Source organism: Pongo abelii, chromosome 19 (genome assembly GCF_028885655.2).
Source record: "Pongo abelii isolate AG06213 chromosome 19, NHGRI_mPonAbe1-v2.0_pri, whole genome shotgun sequence".
Classification (NCBI taxonomy): Eukaryota; Metazoa; Chordata; class Mammalia; order Primates; family Hominidae; genus Pongo; species Pongo abelii.
Genome location: NC_072004.2, coordinates 70,039,299 through 70,051,813, shown reverse-complemented (window position 1 = coordinate 70,051,813; position 12,515 = coordinate 70,039,299). Strand labels below are relative to the sequence as shown.

Below are 12,515 nucleotides of genomic sequence, written 5' to 3'. Positions count from 1 at the left end.
GTTCAGATTCACACCCTACAGTGGGCCATTCGGAATGCCCACCATTCGATCCTACCATGCATTATCTTTTTTCAGTGTTTCCCCAAATGTAGGATGCAAATTGCCAGCAGGCACACGGAGCATTTAAAAACCTAGGTCCATACAGCAGGACAATTATTTTCTTTCCAGTTCTCTTTCAGTCTCCCAGATCATACTAAGGAGAAAAGTTTAGACTTAATTTGATGCCAGTTGTCTTTAACACTAATCTCACACTTGGTAATCTCTGTTTTTAACAAAGGGGGAAGGGATCTTAGTCTCCAAGTACTCACAGTAGTATCCGATCAAAATTTAATGAAATGCTCTGTTTCATTGTCTTTATTTTTCATAGTTACCTTCTACTTGTGGAAAGTGATTCTGGTTTTCCGTTTATGTTAGTGATATAAAGTTTCCTTAAAAACCACATTTATTTTAGAAAAAAAAAGAAAAGAAAATGTGAACCAAATCAAACAGAGAAAAAACCCAAGCATTTACCAAGTGTTTTCCATGTGGCAGGCCCTGTTCTAAGTGCTTTCCAGTGACCCTGTGAGGTACATACAATTATCTTCACTTTACATGAGGACATGGAACACAGGTTAAGTGACTTGCCCAAGGTCACAAAACTGGTGACCAAGGAGCCAGCATCAAACCCAGCCCATCTGACACCAGAGTTTGTTCTCTCAACCACCACATTGCCCTGGTGTGTGGGTATTGCAGAATGTGAAGGAAGAGTGAAGACTGAGAAATACTGTATTTCATACTTCTTGATCGCATTTCAGCCAGACTCGCTTTCTGCGCATGTCCCGTGTAGTCCCACCTCTCTGCCTTCATTCCTGCACTCCCCCTCAACTAGGATGTCCTCTCCCGCTTCTCTGAAAATCTAAATTCTTCCAGTTCATCAAGACCCTTCTCAAAATTTAGATTTTCCAAGAATGCTTTCCTTTCCCCAAGTACTTCTGAAGTTTCTGCATTACCTTAGTGCCTAAATATACAATTTATACCAAATTGTCTTGCTCGTGCCTGTATGTTACCTTATTATTCTTTTTAAAGAACACGTTACTTCCCTGCCTAAATGCCTCAAATGTGGGCATTTAGAATAAAAGCAAAGACCTCCATAGAGCAAAGCAGTCCTTTTACAACTTTTTTTTTTTGAGACAAGGTCTCACTCTGCCACCCAGGCTGGAGTGCAGTGGCGCCATCTCAGCTCACTACAATCTCCGCCTCCCAGGCTCAGGTGATCCTCCCACCTCAGCCTCCTGAGTAACTGGACTACAGATGCCTCACTAATTTTTGTATTTTTTCTGTAGAGACAAGGTTCCTCCATGTTGCCCGGGCTGGTCTCAAACTCCTGGGCTCAAGTGATCCTCCCTCCTCGGCCTCCCAAAGTGCTAAGATTACAGGCCTGAGCCACCGCACCCGGCCAAATTTTAACTTATACTTTTTCTCGAGTTCCATATATATAGGTCTTATTTCTCATCCACTAGGTTGGAGATACCTCAAGAACAGGAACTGGTTCTTCCAATACTTTTGTTTTCTCATGGCATTTTTTCTTCTCCTTCTTTATTTTCATTGCTGAACCCTTTACCGTATGGCAGTGACAAATTTTGGAATCTGAACATGCCTAGGAAACATTACAGAAGGATATGGTTTAGCAAATCTCTCCAGAATCCAAGCTGACAGAATGGAGAGGCTCAACAGTGACCTCAGGCTCACCTCCAGCACTCGGCTCCCCTTCCTCGCTTTCTCTCCCCTCTCCCCACCACTCACCACTGAGCACATCTGCCCTCATTGCAGTCCCCATCCCTGCCTTCCCTGTGACCAGAGAGCCTCTGTTTTCTAACACACAACACCCACACACCCTGAAGGTGGCTAAACTCTGTTTTCAAAACTTCTCAGCAGTTTGACATGAGAAGTAGGAGAGGGTGACCACAAGTATATTTTTTCAGTTAAGTGTGAGATAGGCCCTAATGATCACATGTGTGTCAGAGATACACTTGCCAAGCAAAGGAAGAGAAACACACTTTAGGAATGGGACAAAGACCATGATCTCTTCTCAAGAAAACTTTTCTCAAACTTTCTACATTTGAGGCTCTTTCACTTCAGTCTCAGTCAGCCAGGACTGGTGAGTTTGGGGAGTAGCCAGTTGGAGTCTGGGGGGCTATTTTCTCTATCTCTGTAGCTATTTAAAAAGCTGCCGAGGTGCGGCACCGAGTGTCCCCACTCTTTGCAGCACTTCCGTCCCCCTGGCTACCTAATATTGCAAGCAGAAAATAACAAGCAAAAGCAAAATAAGAGTTGGGAGCTGACTGTGTCTTAAGAGATCATGAACTATAGCAGAAACCCTAGGCTCCTGTGGGCTGGTGGCTCCCTTGTCCCTCTAGCCCCATCCTAGTGTCCTGCTTCTTTCCCTCCTTTCTTGAGGGCTCCCCTCTGACATGCACAGTGGGCATACCTTACCATGTGGCCTCAACTGAACCACATCCCTGCCCCTCTCTTCTGCCTGCTGGCTTTATTTTAACCATCCAAACTCGTTGCTGCCGACCAGTGTCCCCTGAGACAGCACCATGGGAAACCATTCTGCCAGGCTTGGTCTTCTTGAGCAGCAGGCAACTTAACTCTCCCTTTTTGAGGTCTCTAGAAAATATTTACAAACTTTCTGCCTTGGCAGTGTTCCCTTTGTAACCCTTTCTGTCACTTGTTCCAGGTGAGAAGCGCCACTGCTTTGATGTCAACTATAATTCAAGTTACATGTATGAGAAAGAGAGTGAGCTCATACAGACCCGCATGATGGACCAAGCCATCAATAACGCCATCAGCTATCTCGGCGCCGAAGCCCTGCGCCCCTTGGTCCAGACACCGCCTGCTCCCACCTCGGAGATGGTTCCAGTTATCAGCAGCATGTATCCCATAGCCCTCACCCGGGCTGAGATGTCAAACGGTGCCCCTCAAGAGCTGGAAAAGAAAAGCATCCACCTTCCAGAGAAGAGCGTGCCTTCTGAGAGAGGCCTCTCTCCCAACAATAGTGGCCACGACTCCACGGACACTGACAGCAACCATGAAGAACGCCAAAATCACATCTATCAGCAAAATCACATGGTCCTGCCTCGGGCCCGCAATGGGATGCCACTTCTGAAGGAGGTTCCCCGCTCTTACGAACTCCTCAAGCCCCCGCCCATCTGCCCAAGAGACTCCGTCAAAGTGATCAACAAGGAAGGGGAGGTGATGGATGTGTATCGGTGTGACCACTGCCGCGTCCTCTTCCTGGACTATGTGATGTTCACGATTCACATGGGCTGCCACGGCTTCCGTGACCCTTTCGAGTGTAACATGTGTGGATATCGAAGCCATGATCGGTATGAGTTCTCGTCTCACATAGCCAGAGGAGAACACAGAGCCCTGCTGAAGTGAATATCTGGTCTCAGGGATTGCTCCTAAGTATTCAGCATCGTTTCTAAAAACCAATGACCTCGCCTAACAGATTGCTCTCAAAACATACTCAGTTCCAAATTTCTTTTCATACCATTTTTAGCTGTGTTCACATGGGTAGCCAGAGAAACACTGTCTTACTTCAGAAATTATTTGCAGATCTAGCATATTATTACTTTTGTGAAACCTTTGTTTTCCCATCAGGGACTTGAATTTTATGGAATTTAAAAGCCAAAAAGGTATTTGGTCATTATCTTCTACAGCAGTGGAATGAGTGGTCCCAGAGATGTGCTATATGAAACATTCTTTCTGAGATATATCAACCACATGTGGAAAAGCCTTTCAGTCATACATGCAAATCCACAAAGAGGAAGAGCTGACCAGCTGACCTTGCTGGGAAGCCTCACCCTTCTGCCCTTCACAGGCTGAAGGGTTAAGATCTAATCTCCCTAATCTAAATGACAGTCTAAGAGTAAGTAAAAGAACAGCCATAAAATAAGTATCTGTTACGAGTAACTGAAGACTCCATTCGCCAAGCATCAGATCCGTTTCCTATCACAACATTTTTTAAAAATGTCATCTGATGGCACTTCTGCTTCTATCCTTTACCCTCCCATCTCCAGTGAAAAGCTGAGCTGCTTTGGGCTAAACCAATTGTCTACAGGAAAAAATCTATGCCAGAAGAACTCATGGTTTTAAATATAGACCATCATCGAAACTCCAGAAATTTGTCCACTGTGGATGACGACATCGCTTTCCTCTGGTCAAGGTTGGCAGAGCAAGGGTATAAAGGGGGAAATTGTTTGGCAGCACCAACAGAAAACAAACAAACAAAAAACAGCTACCTAAAACTTCTTGAAAGAGTTCATGGAGAATTGGTGATACAGACCCAAAGCAAATTTGCCAATGATTTTTTTCCACAAAAAAAGTCCAAAAAGTATGGCTTAGCCTCCCCCTCCCCCCAGGAGAGGAATTGGAGATGGATGGCATGTGTGTTTAGATCGGAGTTGAGCTCCGGAATGGGGTGAGGAGGGACACCTCTATTGAGAGGTTCTCCTTGATCAGGCAGGCTTCGGCCCTTTTTTTCCCATTTAAACGGAACTGCCGTATTCCATGAAAATTCCTGAAAGTCTGATCACGGTTCTGCAGATGTATAAGTCATCCTTGTCACTCATAATGTGTACATACTATCAGGAGGAGTGCTGTTATCATTGTAAAATTAGCACTGGAATAGGAGGTCACAAAATGCTTGCTAATTAGCTATGTGACTTTGAGTAAATCGTTTTACTTTTTTTTTTTTTTTTTTTTTGAGACAGGATCTCACTCTGTTGCCCAGGCTGGAGTGCAGTGGTGCAATCATGGCTTAGTGCAGCCTCGACCTCCCCAGGCTCAGGTGATCCTCCCACCTCAGCCTCTTGAGTACTGGGACAACAGGTGCACACCACCATGTCTGGCTAAATTTTGTTCTTTTTGTAGAGAGAGGGGTCTCACTATGTTGCCCATGCTGGTCTTGAACTCCTGGGCTCAAGCAATCAGCCCACCTCAGCCTCCTAAAGTGCTGGGATTACAGGTGTGAGCCACCACACCCAGCCTCATTTAACTCTTAAAACTCAGTTTCCGGCCAGGCTTGGTGGCTCACACCTGTAATCCCAACACTTTGGGAGGCCGAGGCAGGTGCATCATTTGAGGTCAGGAGTTCGAGACCAGCCTGACCCACATGGTGAAACCCTGTCTCTACTAAAAATACAAAAATTAGCTGGGCAGTAGTGGCACATGCCTATAATCCCAGCTACTCCGGAGGCTGAGGCAGAAAAATCACTTCAGCCTGGGAGGCAGAGGTTGTGGTGAGTGGAGATCGCACTACTGCACTCCAGTCTGGGCGACAGAGACCCTGTCTCAAACAAAACAAAACAAAAACAAACAAAAACAAAAAAACCTCAGTTTCCTCATCCATAAAATAGGAATTAGATTTAAACGTTCTCTTAGGTCCCTTCTAGCTTTAATTCGTATGTGATTATGCAGTAACCACAGATATTTTTTAAACCTCCTAATGTAGGGATATTAAGCAGAAGAGTATTTATATGAATACATGTTTCGCATTCCTTTGGTATGAAAATGGTGTGTTAAGTTTTTCCTTTAACCACTGAGTTGTGAATGTGAAGAAGGTGGTGGAAAGGAACAAAAAACAGAAAGGTATTTTGATCTTGCCACAAAGCGTACACACAAATTGGCACATGCAGCTGTTTGCCAAAGCCTTTTTTTTTTTTCCTTTTTAAGAAATTATGTTAGGTAAAATAAATTCTGCTTCCAGGGACAACTTCATGGAGCCTATTTACAAATTAAGAGTCAGCTTTATGAACATTTCTACCAGGGCCAAGAATCCCAAATTCCTGGTAGATTAGCGCTTTATTTCTAAAGGGCTTATGCATTCGGCTCCAACTCAACTCATCTATGTGCTGCCAGTAATTAAAATGTTCCACCTCAGACTGCACAAATGGCTTATCCTTCTTTGTGGCATGGCGTCTGTCTCAGGAAAAAAGGTTTTATGAAATTCCATGGCAACAGTCCCAACATGTTTGAGACTTCAGCTAAAGGAATGGATGTATTTTGGTGTGTAGTCTTCAGTATATCACTGTATTTCCGTAATACTAGACTCCAAGCTATGCCAGATTGCTTACTCCCTTTGTGAAAGAGGAGTTGCTCATTACGTTCTTGAAATATCACACATCCTGTTGGTTCTTCAAGGGACAAGAGAAAGAGAATTTGGAAGCAGGGATTAGTAGAAGAGAAAACGAGGGAAAGGAAGCCTTTCCACCAGATTAGTGTTCAAGTCTTTGCAGAGGAGACCAACTTTTTTTTGTTTTCTTTTGTTTTGAGACAGAGTCTCGCTCTGTTGCCCAGGCTGGAGTGCAGTGGCGTGATCTCGGCTCACGGCAACCTCCACCTCCGGGGTTCAAGCAATTCTCCTGCCTCAGCCTCCCAAGTAGCTAGGATTACAGGTGCCCACCACCAAGCCCGGCTAATTTTTGTATTTTTAGTAGAGATGGGGTTTCACCATGTTGGCCAGGCCAGTCTCAAACTCCTGACCTCAGGTTATCTGCCCGCCTCGGCCTCCCACAGTGCTGGGATTACAGGCGTGAGCCACCGCGCCCAGCCTGAGACCACCTTTTGCATCTCAAGATTGTGAAACCAAGGCCCATTCCACCAGCCTGGGGACTCTTTTTATAGATATGATCCTCCTTTTTCCTGTGACTAATGAATTTGCTGCATGATTTCTATTCTTCTGAGGTTAGTTTTCTGAGTAAGGTGACCACTCACAAAGGCACTTTCTTTGTGGCATTCTGAGCCTAGATTGGAGCCCATCAATTCCAGAAAAAATGTATGTGTGGAAACTCTGCATCCTTAAGTCTTGAAGTTGAACCAGATATGCAGTGGTTACCATCACACAGATAAACGCTGCCTTCTGTACATACCCCTTATGCTGTACTAATTAACCAACCCCTTGCCAAGACTGGGGAGGTGAGGGTGAAGGAGAATCTTAGCAGAAGAAGGGCAGAGTCAGGACTTGCATCTGCCACTGCTGGGCACTGAAGCCCTGGAGCAGCTTCAGGTAGTACCTGTACTTTCTCATGCAGACTCCCTCTGAACAAGAGCCTTGTAGGCCCCTCTCCTTCATTTCCCACCAGCCTCTTATCAGGCGGGCCTTCCACCATACACCCAGGAGGCCACGGTCTGAGGAACAACCAAACCCATGCAAAGGGCCGGGCGCGGTGGCTCACGCCTGTAATCCCAGCACTTTGGGAGGCTGGGGCAGGCACATCACCTGAGGTTGGGAGTTCGAGACCTGCCTGACCAACATGGAGAAACCCCATCTCTACTAAAAATACAAAATTAGCCGGGCGTGGTGGCGCATACCTGTAATCCCAGCTCCTCGGGAGGCTGAGGCAGGAGAATCGCTTGAACCCGGGAGGCGGAGGTTGCGGTGAGCTGAGATGGAGCCACTGCACTCCAGCCTGGGCAACAAGAGCAAAACTCTGTCTAAAACAAAAACAAACAAACAAAAAACTCATGCAAAGTTTCCTTGCAGCCAAGGTGACAGAACTGGGCTGAGGGTGGAAAAGAAACAGAACCAGTGCTCCAGGTGTTTTTTAATTTTTTAATTTATTTTTATTTTTTGTGTATATATATATATATTTTAGAGGACCAGGGTCTCACTATGTTGCCTAGGCCAGACTCAAACTCCTGTGCTCAAGCAATCCTCCTGCCTCAGCCTCCCAAGTAGCTGGAATTACGGGCATGCACAAACAGTGCCCAGCTCTCCAAATGTTTTCTGTCACTACCTGAAGTGTTGCATCGGTACTTCCTAAGGAGAGAAAACTAAATAGAAGTGTCTCTCCTGTGAGCCCCCACCACTACCACCAGAAAAAAAAAAAAAAAAAAAAAAAAGAGAGAAAATGAACTCATCAGTCTTTAGTTTCCTCAAGTTATTCTCCCAAAAAGACATTCACCTTGGCACAGATAAGCCAGCTAATCTTACGCTTTATGACCCATTGTGAGCTGTTCTTGACACAGATTCTGACTTTGTCAGTGACAAAATTTCTCACCTTTTAAATGCAGTGCTTAACATTTTGTTAGGCCCATACTCAAAATGGTCCAGATATAAAATGACCTCAGATTTTGATCTCCTAGACTCAAACAATCCTCCCACCTCAGCCTCCCAAGTAGCTGGGACTATAGGCACACCACCATGCACAGCTAATTTTTTTGTATTTTTCTGCAGAGATGGCGTTTCGCCATACTGCCCAGGCTAGTCTCAAAATCCTGGGCTCAAGCAATCTGCCCACCTCAGCCTCCCAAAGTGCTGGGACTACAGACAAGAGCCACTGCGCCCAGCCACAACCTCAGATTTCTTTGGCAAACAGAAATGTTTAAAAACACAAAATTTTGCTCAGTTGAAACACTGTGTTACTATCAAATCTCACATCCACATGAAGTTTTTCTTTTTGGCTTTGTTTCATGAGGAACAGACAGAACATAAAGTTTTTCCAGGTAGCATCTGTATCACTATTCTCGTCCTATTTCCTGCCCCACCCCCACCTCTCCAACCCCTGCTGAATGTGAGGTTTAGAATGTTTTAAGGAGAGTCAGGTGCGGTGGCTCACACCTGTAATCCCAGCACTTTGGGAGGCCAAGGCAGGCGGATCACCTGAGGTTGGGAGTTCGAGACCAGCCTGACCAACATGGAGAAATCCCGTCTCTACTAAAAATACAAAATTAGCCAGGCGTGGTGGCACATGCCTATAATCCCAGCTACTTAGGAGGCTGAGGCAGGAGAATCACTTGAACCCGGGAGGCGGAGGTTGTGGTGAGCCGAGATCGTGCCATTGCACTCCAGCCTGGGTGACAGAGCAAGACTCCATCTCGAAAAAAAAAAACAAAAATTAGCTGGGTGTGGTGGTGCGCACCTGTAATCCCAGCTACTCGGGAGGCTGAGGCAGGAGAATTGCTTGAACCTGGGAGGTGGAGGTTGCAGTGAGCTGAGATCGCGCCATTGCACTCCAGCCCGGACAACAGAGTGAGACTCCATCTCAAAAAAAAAAAAAAAAAAAAAAAAAAGAATGTTTTAAGGAAAAAAAGTAGTACTGTTACATATAATCCTAGGTGATAAGACCACAATGGAAATGTTTCTTTTAAGTCCTCACTTTAAAGCGTACCCCACTGAGAGGAGGTATATTGGACTCTAGCAGAGATTTGGAAACTCTGGGACACTCAAGATGTGAAAGAGCCTGGCTATCTGAGGACTCAAAGAGAGCATCGGGACTTGTGAGCTCAAGAAAAGAAAAGGGAGTGGTGAAACTTTGTCCTAAAAGTTAGCACCAGGAACAGAAGAAAAAAAAGCGATATATAGTGATACCTCATCTTTTAGAGAATTGGAAGCTATTTTTGTGTTCACACAGAAAGTATAGTTCAAAAAACCTCTATATCCAGAGTTCAGACAAGGAGAATGATTTGAGATATAAGTGCCGATGAAGGAGGACAATTTTGATCTGAAACCAGCAGCTGGACCTGGGCCACCTCAGGAAGAGGACTCTGTTCTCCAAGGCTGCATGACTGAATGGTTCTGAGAATGAGCCCAGGGTTCGGGACTCCTGACCCTTTAGGACCATGGACTCAGAAGAGCTTGAAGGAGAGTTGTGGGCTTTAAACTTCTGAGAGCTTGTAAAGTAACACAAGACTGTGCCTCTCCCTTGCCCCAGCTGTAGATAGTCTTTGCCCCACCATTGTTATGAAGATACACAGGTTTTTGCAGTTTGAATAAATTGGATACAAGTTTCCTCTTTTTTTTTTTCTCTTTTTGAGACAAAGTCTCGCTCTGTTTCCCCAGGCTGAGTACAGTGGCACAATCAAGGCTCACTTGCAGCCTCAACCTCCTGGGCTCAAGCAACGAGCCATCCTCCCGTCTTAGCCTCCCAACTAGCTGAGCCTACAGGCGTGGGTCACCACACCCAGCAAATTTTTGTACTTTTTGTAGAGACAGGGTCTCACCAGGTTGCCCAGGCTAGTCCTGAACTCCTGGGCTCAAGTAATCTGCCCACCTCAGCCTCCCAAAATGTTGGGGTTACAGGCGTGAGGCACCGTGGCTGGCCCGAGTTTCTTCTTAATACTGTATGACAATAGTGGGCTGTCTTATGTGTTGATATCGATTGAGCTATTTGAAATAGGAATGTTAATGGGTGTATTAAATTTTTGTAAGGATATAACAATATCTACCTTCCAAGGATGTTGTGAGGTTTTCCATAATTTTGTATATGAGCTAATGTTACCTTGAGGGGTGGTGTGCATTATGTTGGATGGTTGTAAATTTTCAGTGGAAAATGTACCATGTCCTAAATTTAAAGACATGAAAAATATCCCGAGACCATACTAGATCATAATAGTAATTCCTTTACAAATGAATTATGGAGATAACTGATCTCTAACAGTTTCCTTCATGTTGTTTTAATGCACAAGGGCAGAGGATCTGCTGACCCTTGGAACCAACGTGAGCTAACCACGTGCTATAGACACTTCATGGTGTTGCACCCAGGGAAGTCAAAGCGGTTTGCTCCCTCACTGTCTGTGAGTCCTCAACCATTAGTACCCTACCCCACGCTGCTCCAGAACTTGGGTTTCTTCAAATGCTTCTCACTGTTCATCTCTCCACTGACCCCACTCCAGAAAGCCCGGAGAGAGTCCCAAGATGCCACCCACCTTCCCCAATCCCTTGCCACAGATCTGTGAGTCTATCTCACACTCTGTAAGTGCTGCTTTGCTTCTTCCTCTCTTGAAAAGACTGAGAACACACATTTTAACATGTTAGGAAAATGGGGCAACATTAAAAATGACTGATCCCACCGCCAATGACTCATGTATACTCCAGGCTAGCAGACAAGGCCCTTTTTGGTGGGCCTGCTTCTGTGGGTTCACAGAAACCAAATTACTGTGGGTTGCAAAGAATTAGCAGGTCATTTACAAAGCAGACATCCCTTCACCCAGACTGTGGTTTTGCATGCTCAGGTTCTCAGTCTATGAGCTTTGGTGCAGGATCATTTTGGCTACTGGAAAACCCATAGCTTATTTTAAATTTCTGGTTGCCAAAGCCACCACACGTGTGGTCTGTGGATGACCATTGTCTGCAGAATAACGAGGAAGGAACAGAATGTGGTTTGGGGCTCAGGGTGGCCTTCCCACTGGGAGGGAAGGCGGGAGGGAGCCCTTGCCCTGGGTTTTGACACAGCCTGTGCTCACAGCCTCTCCTCTCATCTGCATTTCTCAGAAATGCCCTCCCTGCCCAGTGGTGACTTTCCCTCGTCACTCCTATGGAGTTCTACCCGGAGCCCAGCCATGTGTGGGACTGTGAAGTTTACTCCTCTGTAAAGATGGTTTAAAGAAAGTCAGCTTCTGAAATGTAGCAATGCTAACCCTTGCTGGAACCCTGTAAGAAATAGCCCTGCTGATAGTTTTCTAGGTTTATCATGTTTGATTTTTACACTGAAAAATAAAAAAATCCTGGTATGTTTGAAATTAGTCCTTGTGCATCCTTATCATTTGTGGCTGCTGGTGTCAGGATGTAGAAGGGTTTCATCTTGCCCCAAGGAATACTTTCTTAATTTTGCCTCTCTATTTCTTAAACTCCAGTTATCAAGAAAAATGAATTATCACTGAAATAAAGGTTCTCACTTGATGCCTTGCTGAGCCTACCACTGTGATCCTGCTGCTGGCCCCTGTAACCCACATGATAGGGTTCCTGGTTTCACTGGTCCTTAGTTCACCAAGGAAACTGGAGGAGGTTGAGGACCTGGACTTAGCATGATCAGCACATTCAGCATGGTGCACCCCTATTCCAAGTCACTGCTCTGCCTTCCTCCCTCAACAGAGATTCTTCTTAAAATACAGTCAAGTTCTGACTTTTTCATGTGTGGGGGCTCACAGACATCCACATTGGGAAACTTGAGTTGCAGTCCTTAAACTCGACCATATTTAAATACAGTTTTTAGATACTTGGAGACCCAAACCGAAGGTGTTAGGGGGGAAAGTCCTAGGAGAATGGCATAGGGATGAGGCTGCTTTCTTTCCATCATCATTGTGTTCTCTCTTAGAAAACGTTAGAGAAGGTAGAGAGAGAGTCTGGCCTTCTGCTCAGCCTCATCTAAAGCACCCTCCATTTTCCGTCTTCTGTGGAAGAGGCATGAGAAAGATGGTCTGAAGTTTTAAGACTAGCAAATGTGGGGCCAGGCTGGCACCAGCGTCCTCTGGCTCCATGATCAGCATCATCTCCCTCCCATCAGCACCCCAAAATGTCCAAACTGGCTGAGGGTCTCCTACAGGTTTCCCAGTCTTGCTCAAGCTGAGGAGGAGAAAGGAACGGCATGGCACCCTGCCTTTGCATTTTAGCACTGAATACATTCAAAAACGGCCCCTCAGTAGCTGGTTTTCAGCCCTGGAGAGGTTATATGGCCTTCCCCATCCCCAATCCCTCCCCAAAGCAGAAGCAGCTCAGGCAGAAGAGAGGGAGACAGGGAGACCCTGACCCC

At 45.6% G+C, this 12,515-nt stretch overlaps 1 protein-coding gene across 2 annotated transcripts in view; it reads left to right on the top strand.

Moving 5' to 3' along the window:
* The window catches only part of IKZF3 (IKAROS family zinc finger 3), a 110,105-nt gene extending 98,597 nt beyond the window's left edge, over nt 1-11,508 (top strand). The window contains exon 8 of one of the 2 annotated variants that reach the window (XM_003778862.5): nt 2,720-11,508. In XM_003778862.5, the coding sequence (XP_003778910.1) occupies nt 2,720-3,423 (704 nt within the window). In that variant the 3' untranslated portion in view covers nt 3,424-11,508. The remainder of the gene's footprint in view (nt 1-2,719) is intronic. The other variant, XM_009251860.4, reaches the window with a different exon arrangement.
* Nucleotides 11,509-12,515: the final 1,007 nt, after the last annotated feature.